This window comes from Sorex fumeus, unplaced genomic scaffold, assembly GCF_029834395.1.
Source record: "Sorex fumeus unplaced genomic scaffold, SorFum_2.1 ptg000008l, whole genome shotgun sequence".
Classification (NCBI taxonomy): Eukaryota; Metazoa; Chordata; class Mammalia; order Eulipotyphla; family Soricidae; genus Sorex; species Sorex fumeus.
In genome coordinates this window covers 11,387,048-11,407,798 of record NW_026606065.1, presented here as the reverse complement: position 1 = coordinate 11,407,798, position 20,751 = coordinate 11,387,048, and the positions used below count along the sequence as shown (strand labels likewise).

General features: G+C 44.8%; 1 protein-coding gene across 1 annotated transcript in view; it reads left to right on the top strand.

Moving 5' to 3' along the window:
• The window catches only part of KCNQ5 (potassium voltage-gated channel subfamily Q member 5), a 609,327-nt gene that overhangs the window by 578,031 nt on the left and 10,545 nt on the right, over nt 1–20,751 (top strand). Inside the window, 1 exon segment of the mRNA XM_056109768.1 lies at nt 6,139–6,247. Within this exon segment, the coding sequence (XP_055965743.1) occupies nt 6,139–6,247 (109 nt within the window).

The following is a 20,751-nucleotide window of genomic DNA, read 5'->3' as shown; positions in this document are numbered from 1 at the left end:
TAATATATCTCTTACTTTGTTCATACAAAATGACTAGAAATAATATAAGAAGTAAATTTACTATGAATGTTTCAATGGATTACTATCTGAGGAAAAGAGAAAGCAATACACCCCAGATGGAATCCCGCCCTTGAGTGGATCTCCTAATAATCTAAAGTGCTGAACCCTCAGATGAGATTTTTGTCCTTGAGTTAATCTCCTAGAATTTCCCCTGAAAGAGTGACTTTACATCTGTTTGTTGTTATGACAATGTTCAACCCCACCTATGTGTACCCCTACCCGTCTGATTTCTATATAACTATGCTGTAAGGGGTAAGAAAAGACAAGGACTATGATAGGGACTAGGATGATGGAACTATGATGACTTGGACTACAACCAAAACTATGATTGTGCAGTAAGGGAGAGATTGGACTATGCTGGGGAGGAGACAGAAATAAACTACCAACCAGCCTTAAGCCCTGTTTCTCCGTTCCCCAGTCCTTCGTCCGTTTATTCGTCATCATGAGCTGGCCAGGGGAATGGCTCAGCCACCAAATGTTCGAGTCCCACATGTGCCCACATGCTCTTCTTTTGAAACTCACACATAGTCTAAAAATTAGACAGTAATGATAATCTATTTAGCATTGGGATTGTAGCAACTAAGTTCTTATTACGTAGGTTTCCCTAAAAAGCACTTCTTACTATTACTATAATCTGTGTCCTTGAATGAAGAATTGGATACTAAGAAAAGTTTTCCCAATTGAATTACTTGCCAGGACTTCCAAATTACCAGAAACTGGCTGATTTAAAAATGAGAGAAATGTGGGGCCAGAGCCCTTGCCTTGCATGCAGCTGGCCCAGGTTCAGTCCTCAGCATCCCCCCTCAAGCCTACCTGGAGTAATTCCTGAGCACAAGGCTAGGAACAAACCCTGATCACTGCCAGGTGTGGCAAAAAATGAAAGAAAGAAAGAAAGAAAGAAAGAAAGAAAGAAAGAAAGAAAGAAAGGAGGGAGGGAGGGAGGGAGGGAGGGAGGGAGGGAGGGAGAGAGGGAGGGAAGGAGGGAAGGAGGGAAGGAGGGAAGGAGGGAGGGAAGGAGGGAAGGAGGGAGGGAAGGAGAGAGGCAAAGTATGAGTACCTTTTGTTAGCCTGTTTAATCTTTTTCTTTTAAGGTTTAAACTTAAAACTCAAGTTTTGTTTTTAATTTTTATTAGTGAAACACCATGAGGTACAGTTGTAGACTTACAAATTTTTATGCTTGGGTTTCAATTATACAATGATCCAGCACCCATCCCTCCACCAGTGCCCATTTCCCACCACCACGGATCCCAGTATCCCTCCCACCCCCCCAAGCCCCCCATCCCACCCTCCCTCTGTGGCAGGGCATTCCCTTTTGTTCTCTCTCTCTCCTTTTGGGTCCTGTGGTTTGCAAAAGAGGCATTGAGTGGCAATCATGTTCGGTCTATAGTCTATTTACAGCATGAATCTCCCATCCTGGGAGGATCCTCCCAACACCCTTTATTTGATGCTCCCTTCTCTATCTGAGCTCCCTTTTCCCCTAGCATGTGTGGGTGGCCTCCAAGCCATGGAGTAACAAAATAGGAGACTAACACCCAAGAATGGCCAAGATTAGTACCAGGAAATCTCAAGATTTTAAACAATTTTAAACTAGACTTATTACCTGATCACAAGTAGTTAGAGGAAAAGAATGAAAGAAGTATATTCTCTCACAGTTCCAGAAGCACAGAGCTCAAGATCAGCATGTTGATTGGCTGTCTGTAATCATCTCAGGTGGTTACCAGCAGTCCTTGGTGTTCTCTGCTTGTAGGCACATCCTTTCAGTCTTTGCTTTCTCCTTCTCTGTATTCTTGTGCCTTCTCCTTTTATGTCTGAGAAGGGCATGCTCACTGGATTTTCAGGGTCCATCCTAATTCAGCATGATCTTATCGTAAGCCTTTCCTTACCTGCATCTGCAAAGACCCTTGTGCCAAGTGGGTTTGACTTTGGGGGCACAGTGTTCAGTCTACTGCAGCAACAAGTGCAGATTGAGCTCAAGTCAAAAGAAATCATAGATGATTTCCAGAAGAGCACCATCTACCGTCAGGCATGATGTTTAGGTGCCAAAAGGGGCTGGGTTGTGTGAGTCGCCTATCAAAAATGTGGCCAGCGTCCTTGAGGTGACCACCAGCTGTCGGTCACAGAGTTTTTCAGAGCACTACGTTTCATCTGGAACTCCGGGAGAGAAGTGAATGCATCCGGGAGAGAAGGGCACATTGTATGGGCCGTCTATAACGCCTGTATATGAACTCTTTCTCCTGCTCACTCCTCACTCATTGCTTGTCACGACTTAATCTGTTATTGAACACTGATTGTTTTCAGATGTAGAGTAATGCAATGCAAAGAAAAAAAGAATCTGGAGAGGGGAGGAAGGAGAGGCAAAGACTGCTCAGGGGACCATGAGTAAATACATAGTATTTACTTAACTGTGGACAGAAATTTCAGTCCAAATACAAGCACTGCTTTAACTAATAGACTTCAATAGCCTTTCAGGATGTTTTCCACCCAAACAGAACAACCTCTCCACTTCAAGACTTTGAAAACAAAGAATGAGCAGAGCAAAAGCAACCCAGAGTTGTTTTTATTTTTATTCTCATCACTTCAACTTTTTTATTTAAGGATCAATATTTTTTAAGGTTTCAATTAAATATATTATAACCATGGCAATGAACAGATCAGGGTAGGAGAGATAATACAGGGGCAATGTGTTTGCCGTGCATACAGCCAACCCCGTTGGATCCACAGCACCACACAGGGTTCCTGTGCACCACCGGAAGTGATTTCTTATTACTATGAGTTTGGTCCAAAAACCAACAAGAGGTGTGTGTTTGCGGGGCAGGGGGGGAGTTATAGGGCAAAGATTCTTTTAAAACACAGTATATACACCTCTGATACCAACCACCCAAATATGATGCATAACCTAGGCAGTACCATAGAAAGTGCTTCTCAACTCCTTACAGTCCCTATATCACAAAAATCCATTTCAGAGCAGGGGTTTTTTTTTTTTGCTTTTTGGGGTCACACCCAGCTACACCCAGGCATTACTTCTGGCTCTGCACTCAGAACTTATTCCTGGTGGTCCTTGGGGGACCATATGGGATGCCAGGGATTGAATCTGGGTCTGCCGTGGGCAAGGCAAACGCCCTATCTGCTGTACTATCGCTCCGGCCCCTTCAAAGCAGTTTTAGTCCCACAGCATATGTTTCTTGTATTGTGTGTTTGGTTTTGTCCTAGAGCCCTACCTAGCAATGTTTGGGGGCTACTCTGAGCACTGTGCTCAGGGATCACACTGAGTGTAGCCAGAAACTGAACCCACTTGTAGTATACAAAGGCTTCACCCAGCCTGAGGAGCCCACGTCACCATTTAAAGAAATGCCTTTTTTTTCTGGAGTCATATATATATATCACGGTCACCGTCATGGTCCTCCCATTGTTCATCGATTTGCTCGAGCGGGCCCAGTAACGTCTCCATCATGAGACTTGTTGTTACTGTGTTTGGCATATCGAGTACATCACTGGTAGCTTTTCAGGCTCTGCTGTGTGGGCGAGATACTCTCAGTAACTTGCCGGGCTCTCCGAGAGGGGCGGAGGAATCGAACTCGAGTCGGCCATGTTGGCTGCGTGCAAGGCAAACGCCCTACTGCTGTGCTATCGCTCTAGCCCATATATATATATATATATATATATATATATATATATATATATATAGTTGTTCACAATATTTGATCACATTTAATATTCAAACACCAATCCCACCACCATTACCCTTCCCACCACCATATTTCGAATGTTTCCATCTTGAGCCCCAACCTCTGCCCCCCAAAGCAGAACCTAAATAATCTATTTTGCATTGCTTGTTATGAATAAGGTAAAGGTAAAGGTAAAGGCCCTCCCGTTGATCATCGATTTGCTCGAGCGGGCCCAGTAACGTCTCCATTGGAGACTTTGTTGTTACTGTGTCTGGCATATGAATACTCTCGGTAGCTTGCCGGGCTCTCCGAGAGGGGCGGAGGAATCGAACTCGGGTCGGCCATGTTTGCCGCTTGTAAGGCGAACGCCCTACCCGCTGTGCTATCGCTCCAGCCCTATGTTATGAATAAACCACTAAAAATGATCCCAAAAAGGTTTCTTAGAGGAAAGTATGTAAAGATTGTTGTATTTCACCCCAGGAGCCATTAAACCCTTCTAAAAGAGATTACTAACATGTGTTAAAGGTTCAGCCTTGTGTGCTTATATCTATGTCCGTATAAATATATTTCCCCCTAAGATTGGTTGCCTTCTACTTTAAACCCCATCAAATGTGGTGTGTTACTCTTGGTATATCAATGGTGTAAAGTATGAGATGTCCAAGACAGGAACAGATTCACTCATGGGTGAGGCTCATCTGAGTGTGTGGAAAGTGGCCGTGAGCACAGCAGTTGAGTTCTGGAGGTTTTGAGCTGCCGGGGCTGGCTCCTTTGGTGCAGGGAGGGGTCTCACTCATCTACCTCTCTGAGTTGCCCCAAATGAATAAAGAGATTCTATAGCTCATCCACATTAGTACTTTTTTATTACTTGATTTTGTTACCAAGGTAGTACATGTCCATTGTAGAAATTTAAACATAGCCAAAAATAATAGTAGAACCATTCTTAATCCTTGATAGAGAGCGTCTTTCTTTCATCATATTTCCTGACATATTCCCAGTCCTAACCTCATTTTTAATTTTTCTAATACTTCATTGATAGCACAGCGGTAGGGCATTTGCCTTGCACGCAGCCAACATGGCCGACCCGAGTTCGATTCCTCCGCCCCTCTCGGAGAGCCCGGCAAGCTACCGAGAGTATCTCGCCCTCACGGCAGAGCCTGGCAAGCTCCCCGTGACGTATTCGATATGCCAGACACAGTAACAACAAAGTCTCCAATGGAGACGTTACTGGTCCTGCTCGAGCAAATCGATGATCAACGGGAGGGCCTTTGCTTTACTTTACTTTACTTTCATTGTCTAAAAACCAAAATATCTTCAAGTAAACCCTCATTACTGCAAATTTAACTTATTTGCAATATTTTCTACTGAAAACAAAATAGTAATGATATATTCATTCCTTCTTAATTTTATAAATCCTAATTTGTTATTTATTGTAACTTTTCCTACTTTTCCAAATTTTACAGTTAATCCCGAAATGATTTGGCTGTTTACGAGGCTGTGTTTTTTTTTTCTTTTTCCTTTTTTCTTTCTTATTTTTCTGTTTGTTTTGTTTTTGTTTTATTTTCTATTAAGTCACCATGACATACACAGTTACAAAGTTGTTCATGTTCGCGTTTCAGTCATACAATGTTCTAACACCCATCTTTTTTTTCTTGGTTTGGGGGTCACAGCCTAGGATTCTCAGGGCTTACTCCTGATTCTTCACTTAGGAATTTATTGCTTCTGCTGGTGCTCAGGGGACCATATGGGATGCCAGGGTTCAAACCCAGGCTAGCTGCATGCAAGGCATGTGCCCTACCAGTTGTACTATCACTTCAGCCCCCAAGACTGTGATTTTTTTTTTATCCAATCTGTTCCCTGTTTTGGCAGTGTTACCTTAAGCAAACTCTCCTGCTGGATGCTTGCTTGTGTCCAGAAATTGAGAAGTTAGTCATGTTTGGGGAGCTGACGGATGAGTATTTTTATTTAGCCCATAGGACTGATAGAGTCAAGAGATTTCCAACCCTATAGATTCAAGCCAGTTATTCAAGTTCAAGTGTCCAAAACCTATTTCCCTAACTCCAAACAGCTGTTATTTAAATGCTGACCGTGAGTTTTCAAAGAACTGGGCAAATGAACAAGGATGAGTCAACAGTGTTGTTCATTCATGTTGAACTCTCAGCAAAGACAGAGTTCAAGAGCTTCATCCTCCCCGGGGAAAACAGCTTCGAAACAGGTAGTCCTGTGGAATCCCTTAACATTGATGCAGTTGTAGAAAAAAAATGCTGGGAAAAACAACTGGCTAACCTTTGATATACCTTGATGTAGAAACTTCGCTGATGAGTTCCCTCCTGCTATTCTTTAGTCAGACCGATTCAGCATCATGTTTTCAGTTGCCCGCGAGACTGTTCACTTAACTGGCAATTTGCTCTTACAGCTGACACGGCGCTTGGCACGGATGATGTATATGACGAAAAGGGATGCCAGTGTGACGTGTCTGTGGAAGACCTCACTCCACCACTAAAAACCGTCATTCGAGCTATCAGGTTGGTGAAACTCTTGGAGAAAAAAATTATTCAGAGATCTGCCTCTGATCATTTGAATTCCAGTGTTGCTAAGTTCTTTTCGCTGCAGGTAAATCTCCTGAAATAATTGCCTTCTTGTTTCCTATTCATCTGCATGCCTATTAAATTCTGAAATTATCTTCTTCTTACTACAAAAGGCTGCTGTATTCAGCACAAAGAGTGTTATCAAAGGTGGGTGGGATTTGAAAAGCCAAGGAAATTATAAAACAGCTTGTCATATGAATTTGTTGCCTTTAGGACCTATAGTGTGTAAATGTGATTGAATTTTTTAAATCATGTTTTTATGGCTTGATGCTCCGGGTCATACTCTCTATCTAATGTCCAAGAAGAAGTCCTCTAAATTTTTCCAAAACAGGCTGAGTCGTGAAAATGGGACCTCTCAAGCATTCTACATAAAATTATGCCTTTCTTCTACCTCAAGTGTTACTGTTAAGGACTCTTGTTTATTTCCTGTATCTACCGAGACTGAAAACTGAGAGACCCCCCAAAACCATTTATCCCTGTATTTCCAGAATCCAATCCCCACAGAATATTCAGGATTTGAACCAAATGAACTACTGTGTACTCAGCCTGTTCCAACCAGTCCCTTTGAGCGAATCTATATTTGTATTTTGAGTGACTGTATTGCAAAGAAGTACCTCTGGTCATTTTGGCTATTTCTGCCTTTTACCAAAAAGCCTGAGGAAAGCTTAAAATATCCTAACCAATTTAGCTCTTTGGGCACTTGGTCTTATTTCAGGTACCAGTATGATTGATTATTTGCTTCTATTTTTAGCTGGTCATTTAGCATCATGTAAGATTGTTGCTTTATTCCATGGGTGAGTCACTGGTAAAGCAGAAATAAGTTACAGAAATGAGATTTTGAAAAATGATGTGGAGGCAAAGAAAACTACCGTGTATCCCATAAAATGCTTAAACATTTATCATACAGCTGCCTAAAGAGAAGTAAAGTAAAATCCAGTGACAGTGACTTTCCAATGGAACTCTCAAGCAACAATGTCTGCAGGTGGGGGAATCATACCTTCTCATGAGTCCTGGACCACCCAAGGAAATGCCATTATCTCATCATAATTTTTGGGGGGTCACACCCGGCGATGCACAGGGGTTACTGCTGGATCTGCACTCAGGAATTACTCATGGCGGTGCTCAGGAGAATATTTGGGATGCTGGGAATCAAATTCAGGTCGGCCTCATGCAAGGCAAATGCCCTACCTACTGTGCTATCACTCCAGCCCCCTCATCATGATTTTTAAGAATACTCCTGCTTTCTCAAAGCATCTCTTTTGATAAGTATATGATCAGCCTACTCCTGGGCAGCTTAACAGTCTTGGGAAATATTTAAGCCCCAAATACCCAAAAATATATAGTAAATGAGCTTGGAAACTTTTAATCAAACAGGTAGAGAGAACCTAGAATGGCATTTTCCAATATGGTGGCCACAGGTCACATGTGAATTTTTAATCTGAATTTTTAATCTCCATTCATCCTAGCCCTGAGATTTTAGCAAGTGTCACATTGGAGGCTCTTTCAGGGTTAGGGGAATGAGACCCATCATTGTTACTGGGTTTTGGCATATCGAATACGCCACGGGGAGTTTGCCAGACTCTGCTGTGCGGGCAGGATACTCACAGTAGCCTGCCGGATTCTCCAAGAGTGAGAACTAGACAATAAGCTTGAACTAGACAAGCTTCCAGGAGTTTGGTTTTATAGTCTCTGGATCTTGGCCATTGATAGGATTACACGGGCCGGGGACAGTTGGTGGGTGTAACTGTCTAACTACTAGAAGATGGGGGATCTGGGTGGAGAAGACCCAGTCCCGATCCGAGCAGGCTTGGAGATATCAGTCCCAGGTCCCGCACACCTGGGTTCCTCTGCCAGTTTCTTCATACGTGAGGCTCATCCTAGCATGTGGATTGTGGTCTGAAGCCTGGATGTGGCTGGCTTCCGGAGGTCTTCAGCTGCTGGAGCTCTGCTCCAGGTGGGGAGAGAAACTCAATCTGCCCCCATCCAAGGGGTCCCGGTGAGGGCAGCCAGGCTTGGGGGCAGGAGACTCTGCCTGAGGGTCATCACTGCATCACTGTAATCCCATTGTTCCTTGATTTACTCAAGCAGCCACCAGTAACGTCTCTATTCGTCCCAGCCCTGATATTTTACCAGCCTCTCCAAACACGTCTTTCCCAATGATTTGAGGCTCTTTCAGGGTCAGGGGAATGAGACCTGTTATTGTTACTGCTTTTGGCACATCGAACACGCCACGGGGAGCTTGCCAGGCTCTGCCCATGCCAGTGGGACACTTTCGGTAGCCTGACAGGTTCACTGAGATATATATACATACATACATACACACACACACACACACACATATATATATATTATATATATATTATTATATATATTATATATATATATATTACTGTCACTGTCACTGTCACTGTCCTCCCATTGTTAATTGATTTGCTCGAGCGGGCCCAGTAACCCAATAACATTGTGAGACTTGTTACTGTGTTTGGCATATTTAATACCTCACTGGTAGCTTGCCGGGCTTTGCCATATGGGCGAGATACTCTCGGTAGCTTGCCAGGCTCTCTGAGAGGGGTAGAGGAATTGAACTCGGGTGGGCCATGTTGACTGTGTGCAAGGCAAACGCCCTACCTGCTGTGCTATCGCTCCAGCCCATATATTTATATATAAATATACATATATATATTTCTCTTTAAATTCTCTAACAAATAAAGAGAAATTTACTATTATATTTCATAAAATAGGAACACAGTATTCACATTTCAAGTGCTCATTTGGGGACTGGGGATTGGCTCACTGATAACGTTTCTGCTTTGCCTGCAAAAGAATCCCAATTTGATTCCTGGCACTGAAAAAATGATTCTTGAGTACAAAATTCAGAGTAAGCCCTGGCACAGGCCCCAAAAACAGAACAAACAAAAATAAAGTGTCTGAAAAGGTAGAGCATATGACTCGCATGTACACGGCCTGAGGTTTAATCCCTAGAAGCTCACTGCTTTCTGAACACCACTGGGTGTGGCCCTGATGGCCCCCGATACCACTAAAAGTGGTCCTGGACCTCCACTAGGTGTGGCCCTCGAAACTATTAATAGCAATCATATATAACAGCCAGAGGTGGCTATATATGGGGCAGACAGGATACAGAACATTTCCACCATTGCAGAAAGTTCTATTGGAACTCTACTGGAACAAACTGATTTCCTTCTATTTTAAGATCAACCTTCGAATTCTTTAAATTCACTCCTTTTATCCATCAAAGACCCTAAAGTGAAGGTGAGGCAATTCATCCACAGATTGATAAACTTAAGTTACCACAGGTACCATAAACCATATCTAATAGAAGCAGATTTTCAGGATTTAGCAGATTTTAAGTTTCCTAAAAATCATCCTTAACCCAAATGTGTGTCATTTCTGAAGACCTCCTGAAGCTTCCTACTTTAGCTTCACAACCTATAAAAAGAATTATGAGCTGCAGGGGCAAAAGAAAAAAAAATGGAAAGGGTTTATTCTGCTAGCTAAGCACTTAATAGCAGCTTAAGCTTTATTTTGTTATGTCTTCCTCTTGAAATTTGGTCCATATTTGAAAGAATCTTATTATTTACATGTCTGCCCCTCTTTGTAGATTTCTGAAGCTCTCTGCCAGCTACTTGGTGATACTTGAGGTGGATATTTTTCTCCGCATACACCAATTCTGCTTGGCTGTGTGCAAGGCAAACGCCCTACCCGCTGTGCTATCGCTCCAGCCCGATAGCACAGCGGTAGGGCGTCTGCCTTGCACACAGCCAACATGGCCGACCCGAGTTCGATTCCTCCACCCCTCTCGGAGAGCCTGGCAAGCTACAGAGAGTATTCGATATGCCAGACACAGTAACAACAAAGTCTCCAATGGAGACGTTACTGGGCCCGCTCGAGCAAATTGATGATCAACGATGATCAACGGGAGGGCCTTTACCTTTACCTTTACCTACACCAATTCTGCTTAGTGGATTTTTTTTAACTTACTTTAAAGTTCCGTTTAAATTGTTGGATCCCATGAAAATGTATGGGGGCTGGAGTGATAGCACAGCGGGTAGGGTGTTTGCTTTGCAGCGGCCGACCCGGGTTCGGTTCCCAGCATCCCATATGGTCCCCCGAGCACCGCCAGGATTAATTCCTGAGTGCATGAGCCAGGAGTAGCCCCTGTGCATCGCCTGGTGTGACCCCAAAAAAAACATGAAAATGTATGTACTTCAATGCTAATACCATCATTAGAAAGTCCTAATTCATAACTTTAAAAACAACGTCACTGGGGGCTGGAGCAATAGCAGAGCGGGTAGGGCGTTTGCCTTGCACGCAGCTGACCTAGGTTCGATTCCCAGCATCCCATATGGTCTCCTGAGCACCGCCAGGAGTAATTCCTGAGCGCATGAACCAGGAGTAACTCCTGAGCATCGCTGGGTGTGACCCAAAAAGCAAAAAATAAATAATAATAATAATAATAATAATTTTTTTAAAAAATAAAAATACGTCACTGAAAAACCAAATCAATAGAATGAACAATTCAGAAAGGAGCCTGCAAGCTGCAATCCCCAAATCCTATACAACAGTGTCCTCAGAATTCAGAAAATAAGCTGGATGTCAGGTGACTCTGAGGTTCTTTTGCCAGAACATGCCCTACCTCCATTCATCTGAAATAGTATCTTATATGTACATTGCTGATCGCAAGTGGAAACCACTTTTAATTCATCTGTAAAGTAGAAGCTTTGTTTCGGCACTGGCCTTCCTTGTTATTCACTGGTTCCTTGGTGATATAATATGAATACATGTGTTTCTGTGCTCCAAAAGTTTGTATAAAGATAATAGTTTTCTTTAGAACTAAATTGAAATTAAACTGTATAACAGAAAAAGTGTATTTCACTGAAACGATGACAGCATGGGAAATAATATTATTACATTCCATGTAAAGTAGACACTGTTGTTAATATTTATGAATAACCTGTCACTTTTTTAGTTTCTACAACTGTCACATACAGCAGTGCTCAGGCTATTCCTGGCTCTGTGTTCAGGTGTCGCTCCTAGCAGTGCTCAGGGGACCCTGTGGGCCGGGGATGGAACCAGGGTCACCACATGCAAAACAAGTGCCTTAACCCCTGTACTCTCTCCAGCACTTGTTTTTAGTCAATGTTAAAAGTAAATATTCTCGGGGCTGGAGAGATAGCACAGCGGGTAGGGCACGCGGCCGACCTGGGTTCAATTCCCAGCATCCCATATGGTCCCCTGAGCACCGCCAGCAGTAACTTCTGAGTACAGAACCAGGAGTAACCCCTGTGCATCGCCAGGTGTGACCCAAAAAGAAAAAAAAAAGTAAATATTCTCAGGCAGTGAGGTGATTAAGGCCATTCTCTGAACTTGGCTGGACTCTATTACCCAATTGCACCTTGAAACAGCTTTTAAATGAGCAATGTCACTTTTTACATTTTTCTTTAAGATTTAGCTTGGAGGCCACACGTAGTGGAGCTGGAGGGTTTGCTCCCAGTGATACTCAAGGGACCATGCAGTGCCAGAGATCCAGCCCAGTCCTCCCACACACACACAGCATGAGCTCAGCCCATTGAACTCTCTGTCCAGCCCATAATATCACTTTTTTTCAAACTTTTTTATTGAGATAGACCCTTACAAAGCTGTTCATGATTTTAATTCAGTCATACAGTATTCCAACACGCATCCCTCCACCAGTGTACATTTCCCAGCACCAGTGTCCCCTGGTTCCCTCCCATCATCCCCCACCTCCCACCCCCTGCCTGCCTCCTCTTTCTCCTCCTCTTCCTTCTCCTCGTCCTCCTCCTCCTCCTCGTCCTCTTCCTCCTCCTCCTTCTCCTCCTCCTTCTTCTTCTACTTATCTCTTTCTCTCTGTCTCTCTCTGTCTCTCTATCTCTGTCTCCCTCTCTCTCTGTCTCCCCCCCTCCCCGATTTTGGGCATTGTGGTTTGCAATATTCATACTGAAAGGTTATCAAGGATATCCCTTTCCCTACTTTTTTTTTCTTTTTGGGTCACACCCGGTGATGCACAGGGGTTACTCCTGGCTCTGCACTCAGGAATTACTCCTGGCGGTGCTCTCAGGGGACCATATGGGATGCTGGGAATCGAACCCAGGTTGGCCGCGTGCAAGGCAAACGCCCTACCCGCTGTGCTATTGCTCCAGCCACTCCCCCCCTTTCCCTACTTTTAACCCTCAGTCTTGTCCAGTAATAACATCACTTTTTATAGTTGTAAACAATTAGTATTCTTAGATATTTCCAATATCAGGGCCACACCCTCGTGTTGGAGGCTACTCGGACCTCAGTGCTTGGTGGCTTCCTGGAAGCCTCAGTGACAGGGATCTAAACATGCAACCAGCCCTTTGACCTATCTCTCTAGCCCCTAAAATATGCCGAACAGACCAAAGAACATTGACATTTGTTCCTTTTTGGAGAGGGTGGGGTTGGGGTTGGTACCTGGTGGTATACTCGGGGCTTTCCCAGACTCTTCTCAGGTATCATTCATAGTGCTGAGGTGCTGCATACGTGTTGTCAGGGATTAAACGTGTTGTCAGAGATCCGATGCATGTGAGGCAAATGCCGTAAGACCCACAATAGCCCTCTAACCCGAGGATACTTATTTTTATTTAGTTCCTCTGGGATTACCACAGGTTATTATTAAAATAATATTTCGTGAGAGCACGTGGAATTGCTGGAAATGTGTTTTCTAACTCAGGTGTGGGAGGAAAAACTGTATTTTTAACAAGAGCTTAGTCTTGTTAATGATTGAATGCAAACAATGGGAAGTTTCATTTCATTTGCTTTTAGAATTGACCTTCTGTGGGGTCGAAGAGATAGTCCAGTGGTTAGTGTGCTTGCCCTGCACCCTGCTGATCCCAGTTCAATCCCTGGTACCACACTTGGTTTGCTCCCCCAAGCCCTACCAGGAGTGATTCCTGAGCACAGAGCTGGGACTGAACCCTGAGTACTGTTGGCTGTAACCCAAAAACTAAGGAGAAATTTTTTTAATTTCCAAGTAGAAGGAAGAAATTAGCAAGGAAGTGAACAGATTGATAAGAAAATTGTTAACTCTTGAACATTCCATAAACACAGTTTCTGGAGCCTCCCTGAAGAGAAACCACAGGCTGAGAAGGAGTATAACAACACGAATATATTTTCTCACAGTTCTCTGGAGGCTAGCAGTCCAAAATCAAAGTGTAGGCATGAATCGTGAGCTAGCGAGCTCTCTCTCCTTCTATCTCTCTCCATCTCTCTGTTTCTGCTTCTGTTCCTTTCTCTCTCTCTCTCCTCTCTCTCTCTCTCTCTCTCTCTCTCCCTCCCCTCTTTCTATCACTCATACTCTCATAAGCAGTCAATATTTAACAAAGAAACTAATAATATGCTATTTTGTTTGGAACAATGAATTCTCAAAGTGATATCTCATGCCTCTCTGTTTATAACAAAATCTCAAAATAATAAATTTTTTAATGAAAAAACTTATTGAGCTACGAGCTGAGTGATGCCTCGCAGGAAGCTGGGTCCGATGCCTCTTGTACCTCCCATGCATGGCCCGCCCAAACACCAAGCTGGGTCTAGCCTCTGAGCACCGGCCAAGTGTGGCCCCCAAACAGAGCACTGTAGCACTGTATCACTGTCCTCCCATTGTTCCGCTGGCACCAGTAACGTCTCCATGGTGAGACTTGTTGTTACTGTTTTCAGCATATCGAATACGCCACGGGGAGCTTGCCAGGCTCTGCTGTGAAGGCGGGAAACTCTCAATAGCTTGCTGGGCGCTCAGAGAGGGACAAAGGAATCGAACCCGGGTTTGGCCACATGCAAGGCAAACGTCCTACCCACTCTGCTATCGCTCCACTAAAGGTGGAGCAATAATGAAAAGAAATGAAAAGAAATATGTGTATTTGTGTTTCTCTACCAACGAAACTGAAGAACTTCTCAGGCACTCACTCCGAGGCTGTTTACAGGAACTGTGCAAAGACTGGGCCCTCGAGGAAAGAGCCGGATCTCTGAGTACATTGCAATGCAGAGCTTCCTCACCTTGTACCAGTATTTATTCGCAGAAACACTATATGCAGGCTTGAGGCCACTTTTAATGAGAAGTCAACAACAGCTCTTCTCTTGTCAGCATGTTTTGTACGACCATGTTTTCTGTCAATCTTTCAAAAAAAAGTGAGTCAGAATATCAACAGCCTGTCCTTGAAAAATAACCACAAGAACTTGAGGAAGGTTACTCATTATTTTGGAGAGAAATTACCTCGAGAAGCTGTTGATTGTATCATGTTCCAACCATTCTGAATAGCTCTACACTGGAGTCATCATACCTGCTAGGTTTCACCTGCATGCCAACTTTCATTTTTCCAAGCCACATCAACCTTTTAAGGAGCCTGTCGAATATATATATGTACTCTGAGGTAGCACTGTAGCACTGTCCTCTTGTTGTTCATCGATTTGCTCGAGTGGGCACCAGTAATGTCTCCATTGTGAGATTTGCTGTTAGTGTTTTTGGCATATTGAATACGCCATGGGGAGCTTGCCGTGTGGGCACTGCCCTACGGGCAGGATACTCTCAGTAACTTGCCAGGCTCTCTGAGAGGGACGGAGGAATTGGACCCAGGTCGGCCGTGTGCAAGGCAAACGCCCTATCCACTGTGCTATCGCTCCAGCCCAAAACTCAAACAATTTTTTTAAATGGGGAAGGAGGAGATGTATTGGAATGCACCTAGCAGTGCTCAGAGTTTACTCCAAGCTCTGTGCTTGGGGGTCACTCATGCTCCAAGAACCATGCAGTGCAGAGTTTCAACCCAATACCCTTTGTACAAAGCATGCACTCAGCCTATTGAGCTGTCGAACCCTCAAGGAATTCGTTAAGGGCTAGAGAGGAAGTTCAGGAAGAGAGACATTTGCCTTGCATGTGATCCTGGCTCAAATCCCCAGGACCACAGGGGTCACTCCTGAAAACACCCTCGGAATCACTCAAGCACAGCGCCAGGAGTAGGCATTGAACATTACCAGCTGTGGCCCCAAACCCCCACCCCCAAAATAATTCTTTAATTAGGGAGATAGCCTAGCCCTTTATCCTGGCACCATTAACCCTCCTCTTCCCACTTAAAGCTATTTAAGAGAGATAGTCCAAGAAATGACCCTCTCTATGAAATCTTGGGCAACTTGAATCACCCCTCTGCACCGTTTTCCCTCATTGGGGAAGTGAGCCTGGTAAGAATATTAGCCTTGTTGAGTTTGGTGGGAAAGAAGTGAATGAACAGTTGCTAGAGAACAGGAAATAAGCTGGCGTGTGGTGAGCTCTGTGTCAACAGCCACAGTTGCAATGCGCCAGTGGCCACCCCCTCCCACCAGCATCCCGCTCACACACAAAAAAAGAAAGTCTTGTGCAGCAGAGCCCAGGGTTGGCCCAGCAGTTAAAGGCGCCTTCCTTGCAAGCATAAGGACGTGAGTTTGATCCCCAAATTGCCCACATGTACTGAGTACAGTCCCCGAGGCTCTGCTTTTTGGGACCCAACTCCCACCTGCTCCCCTCTCGAGTCACAGCAAAGTATTTCAATCTCCAGCACACAGCCAGGTGTGTGCAAGCACCAAAACTAAGTGGTAACCACAGCCCAGCACCAACACCAAACAGGATTGACAACACCATCCCCTGTCCCCATTATTACAACAAAAACTTTAGGAGGGACAGGGGCAATTAACGATAAAATTAAGCAATGTCTCTCTTTGGAGGGATAAAACAAGTCTGTGGTTCAAAGGGTTCACAGAGGGTAAGGAAAGGAGCTGTTAGCCCAAAGAGAGAAACAGGAATCATTATGTACAACAAACAGAAAAGCATGAAGGCATCTAGGTTACAGAGTAAGTCAGTAAATTGATCAGGTTGGCGTTTTATTCTATAACTGAGATGACTCTGATCACTTTGAGATGCGTAGATTAGAAGAGAGAGGTTTGGGGCTAGATAGTACAGCAGGTAGGGCACTCGCCTTGCATGCAGCCGACCTGGGTTCAATCCCGGCATCCTACACGGCCCAACAGAGTAATTCTTGAGTGGAGAGCCTGGAGTAACCCATGAGTATCGCCAAGTGTGGCCCAAAAACTAAGAAGAGAGAGAGAGAGAGAGAGAGAGAGAGAGAGAGTCATACAATCTGTGGCACTAGGCAATCCTGATCAAGAACTGTGAGGAATAGATTCAGAGCTACTGCAAAGGAGAGGATGTGGATGTTTACTAGTGGAAGAGAATAGAGTGGAAAAAGCAGATTTCAGTATGATGCCTGGGAGGGCTTGGTCAGACAGCGGTGGGGAGAAGGTGTTGGATCTTGAGGGATCACCGTGTAGTTCCTGGATTTGAAACCCAGGAGAAAACTGGAGTGGGAACAAACCTGGCAATTCTCAGCCCAGAAATCAGTGACTTACAGAGTCGCCCCAGGGACAGTGTGGGAATCAGAGAGAAGACAGTAAACATAGAAACAAATCAGAGGCAGCGGTAAACAGTGCTCAGCAAAGAGGCCAAGCAGATAAGCATGAAAAGATCCTTTGAAAAAATGGAAACAGGAGAGACGATCATCTCATCCACCACTTGGGAAACGGTTGCAAAGGTTTTGCAGCCAGAGTATCAGCAGAACATTTTTTTAAATCCATGACACTCTTCCACTCTTAATGGGAGCACAAATGAGGTGTCAAGAATTTCTCTATAACTCACACAGGCTCATCAACCCTCCTAACACGTCTCCGATCTGATCCACAAGGACAGCCAAGGCTGACAAGTCAGTCTCTGAGGTGGCATGCAAATCAGACCTCCCTGTCACCCTGGGGCTGAGGGAGGAGGTTTTCCCAGGGCCTAGCCTCGTGTGCTTCCACTTCTGAAGGCCTGTCCAGGAATGTTTCCCTGCCCCAAGGCACACTCACATCAATGCATCTTCTGCCCAGAATCCTTCTGAAATCCCACGTTATGCTTCAGACAAGAATACTCCGCAAATAGAGAAAGAAGAAGCACATGTTTGCCATTGTGGGTTTTTGTTAAATCTACAAGCTGTTTAATCATCACCAGTTCTTCATTCTGCTGATGGCATCTCAGCTATTTTAGCAGAGGTGATGAATCTTTGTTTGCAAGTCACTATTAAGACATTCTTGACAGCCAAGTCTGTGACAGGGCACAGAAAAAGGAGGCGGCTTGAAAATTTTATAGATCATTTAGCACATACTTTTAAGATTGGCTAATATATTACATGGAATACATTTTTGTTTGTGTCTGTGGTGAAGACTATTGTGACCACATTACCCAGAGGTCTGCATGAAACTAATATTTACACTGAAAATGCACTTGCTTTGCAGTATTAAAAAAAAATGTTCTTGGGGCTGAAGCAATAGCACAGCAGGTAGGGCGCTTGCCTTGCATGAGGCCACCTCGGGTTCGATTCCCAGCATCCCATATGGTCCCCTGAGCACCGCCAAGAGTAATCCCTGAGTGCATGATCCAGGAGTAACCCCTGTGCATTGCCGGGTATGACCCAAAAAGCAAAAAAATTTAAAAAAGTAAAAAAATTTTAACATTTGATTTTGTTAGCACTTGAACCGAATCACCTATTCATTGCCATTGTTTGAAGACATGAAAGAACAGTCAACATATATCAGCACTTTCCGAACTTATTTATCTAACACTTTAAAGTTAATGTAGCATTTGACATTGCTAGGAAAACAAAATCCCCAGATTGGTTACTGCATCCATGCCATGGAATCCTAGGAGGGAAGTTAGACTTGCTGGCATCTAAAAGTTCTTGTTGCACCTTATTATTATTTCTTTCCTACAAATAAAGCGCATTAAGTATGCAGAAACAGTGCAAAGGTTAGGGCATGGGACTTGCATGGGTCTGACCTGGGTTCTCTTTCCGTACCACGTGGCTCTCAAGCATCGCCAGGTGCAGCCCTGGAAGCTGCAGTGTGGCAAGCCCTGAGTAGCATTGCATTCTTGTACCCTTACATTGAACTCCCACCTGTCACCCCACTTCAGAGCCACCCCACCCCCAAAAATAACATTGCTTAAAAGAGAGAAATAAAACAATATGAAAAGGCACGCTAGGTTCAGAATTTATTTATTTTTTTTCAACACCCGGCGATGCTCAGGGGTTACTCCTGGCTTTGCGCTCAGGAACCACTCTTGGCGGTGCTCAGGGAACCATATGGGATTCTGGGAATCAAACCCAGGTCAGCCGCATGCAAGGCAAATGCCCTACCCGCTGTGCTATTGCTCCAGCCCCCTAGGTTCAGAATTTAGAGCCCAGTCATCACAAGCATTTGAACAGTCTCCACTTCCAGAGGTGACTGTGTCAGTCGAAGGCATGCACAGGGAGGACGTTTCTGATGGAGAGTTGAAAGCAGAGGGAGCTCCCTAGTCTCACACCTGACTTGCGCGTGTGTGATGCTCTGGGTTCAATTCCTGGCTCTGAAACATTAAGTTAAAGGACCCGGAAGATTGCTCACAGGGCTGAAGTACATGCTTCGCATGTGGGATTTCCAAATGCTAACCCCAGCACCACCTGATCCCGAGTACAACCAGGAGTGACATTCAAGCACCGTCAGGTACAACCCAAAAAGCAAAAAAGAAAGGAGAGTTGAAAGAAGGACTAGGAAACTGGTCACTCCAGAGGAACCCTCAGGGCTCCTTTCGCCACAGACCACTAGCCCTATCTGAGGTGCAAGTATCTGGGATACACGTAATTCTATAGCTAGTTTTGAAGGGTCTTGAGAGACTATATACGACACCAAAAATCCAAATCTGCATTACTTACAACCAGAAAAATAACAAATACATCATCCAGCAAGTAACACATATGCCTGCAGTATTCACCCTATCCTTGATGTCAAGTCCCATAGTCCAGGAAGTGTGTTGAATTTGCTCCAGTGGCTCTGAGTCACCTCACTAATGACCTCAAGCCCCTTGCTTTTAACATCAGGGAGAGGCTGTGTTTCTCACAGTCAGACATCAGGGGATCATCATTCCCAGCTGGGAAAGAAGAGGATGAACATGATGTCAATAAACTGACCCAACACTGAAGCAATAGAAAACAAGAGGAAGGGTCAGGAGCCAGCACATCATCGGTACAGAAGGTCTGGGCAAGAGAAGAAGAACATCGCTGTGCCCTGAGAAATCTGTCATGTCTGTCCCCAGAGATGAGCTGTAGGTTGGGTAAAGTCACCTCCTAGCGCTTCTCCCAATCCAGAATCCTCTTCTCTGCTCCCACATCACGTCATGTGCCTCCCATTCCCTTCCGTGTGCCAAATGCCCCATAGCTTTCTCATTGCTTGTCTCTCTTCCCTAAGAGACTGAAAAGAGCAACTGAGTTTATTCCTGCACCTTCTGACCTTACACCTAACACACAGCCAGGCACACTGCTGACACTCAGGAAATGTCTGGCAGATGAGTAAATGAATTCCCTCATCAGGAATTCCTCAGCAGTCATGCTGAGATTATCTAAATAGTTCCCATGGGGGCTGGAGCGATAGCACAGCAGGTAGGGCGTTTGCCTTGCACGCGGCCGACCCGGGTTCAATTCCCAGCATCCCATATGGTCCCCCGAGCACCGCCAGGAGTAATTCCTGAGTGCAGAGTGAGGAGTAACCCCTGTCCATTGCTGGGTGTGACCCAAAAAGCAAATAAATAAATAAATAGTTCCCATGCGCCAGAGTGGGTAAAACACTTGCCTTGCACCTGCCAACCCAGGGTCAATTCCCGGCACCGTAAAAGGTTTCCCTGAGCCCCACCAGAAGTGATCTCTAAGCACAGGGCCAGGAATAAGAACTGAGCACCACGAGGTGTGACCCCCACCCCCCGCAAAACAATGACAACAAAAGCTCCCATCTCATGACAAATGAGACTTTGGATCCGGGAGGAACACGTCCCCAGCACCTTTCTTCCATCAGGAGACCAAGAAATCGTTAGTGTCTCCCTGGATGCAGGTTCTGAGCTTCCGACATGGTAAACTACGGGTGTCAGATGAGCATTCACTGATGCCACTGAACTGCATCCAGCCAGAGAGGGATGCAGGGGACCATTCCCCTCCCAATTCTATTTCATCCTGGGCTCCCCCACTCTTGACTGCACTGAACAATTACCTTACGAGTTTAATAATGGGGCTGGAGCGATGGCACAGCAGGGGAAGGTGTTTGCCTTGTATGCGGCAGACCCAGGTTCGATTCCCAGCATCCCATATGGTCCCCTGAGCACCGCCATGGGGAATTCCTGAGTGCAGAGCCAGGAGTTAACCCCTGAGCATCGCCGGGTGTGACCCAAAAAGAAAAAAAAAAGTTTAATAAAACATCCGGACTACACCCTGGATCCATTCAAGCAAAATTGCAGAAGGAAGGACCCAGACAGTGGCCTGTTCTAAAACTCCCCTGTTGGTTGCCAGGAGCACAGAGCATGGGAGGTGCTG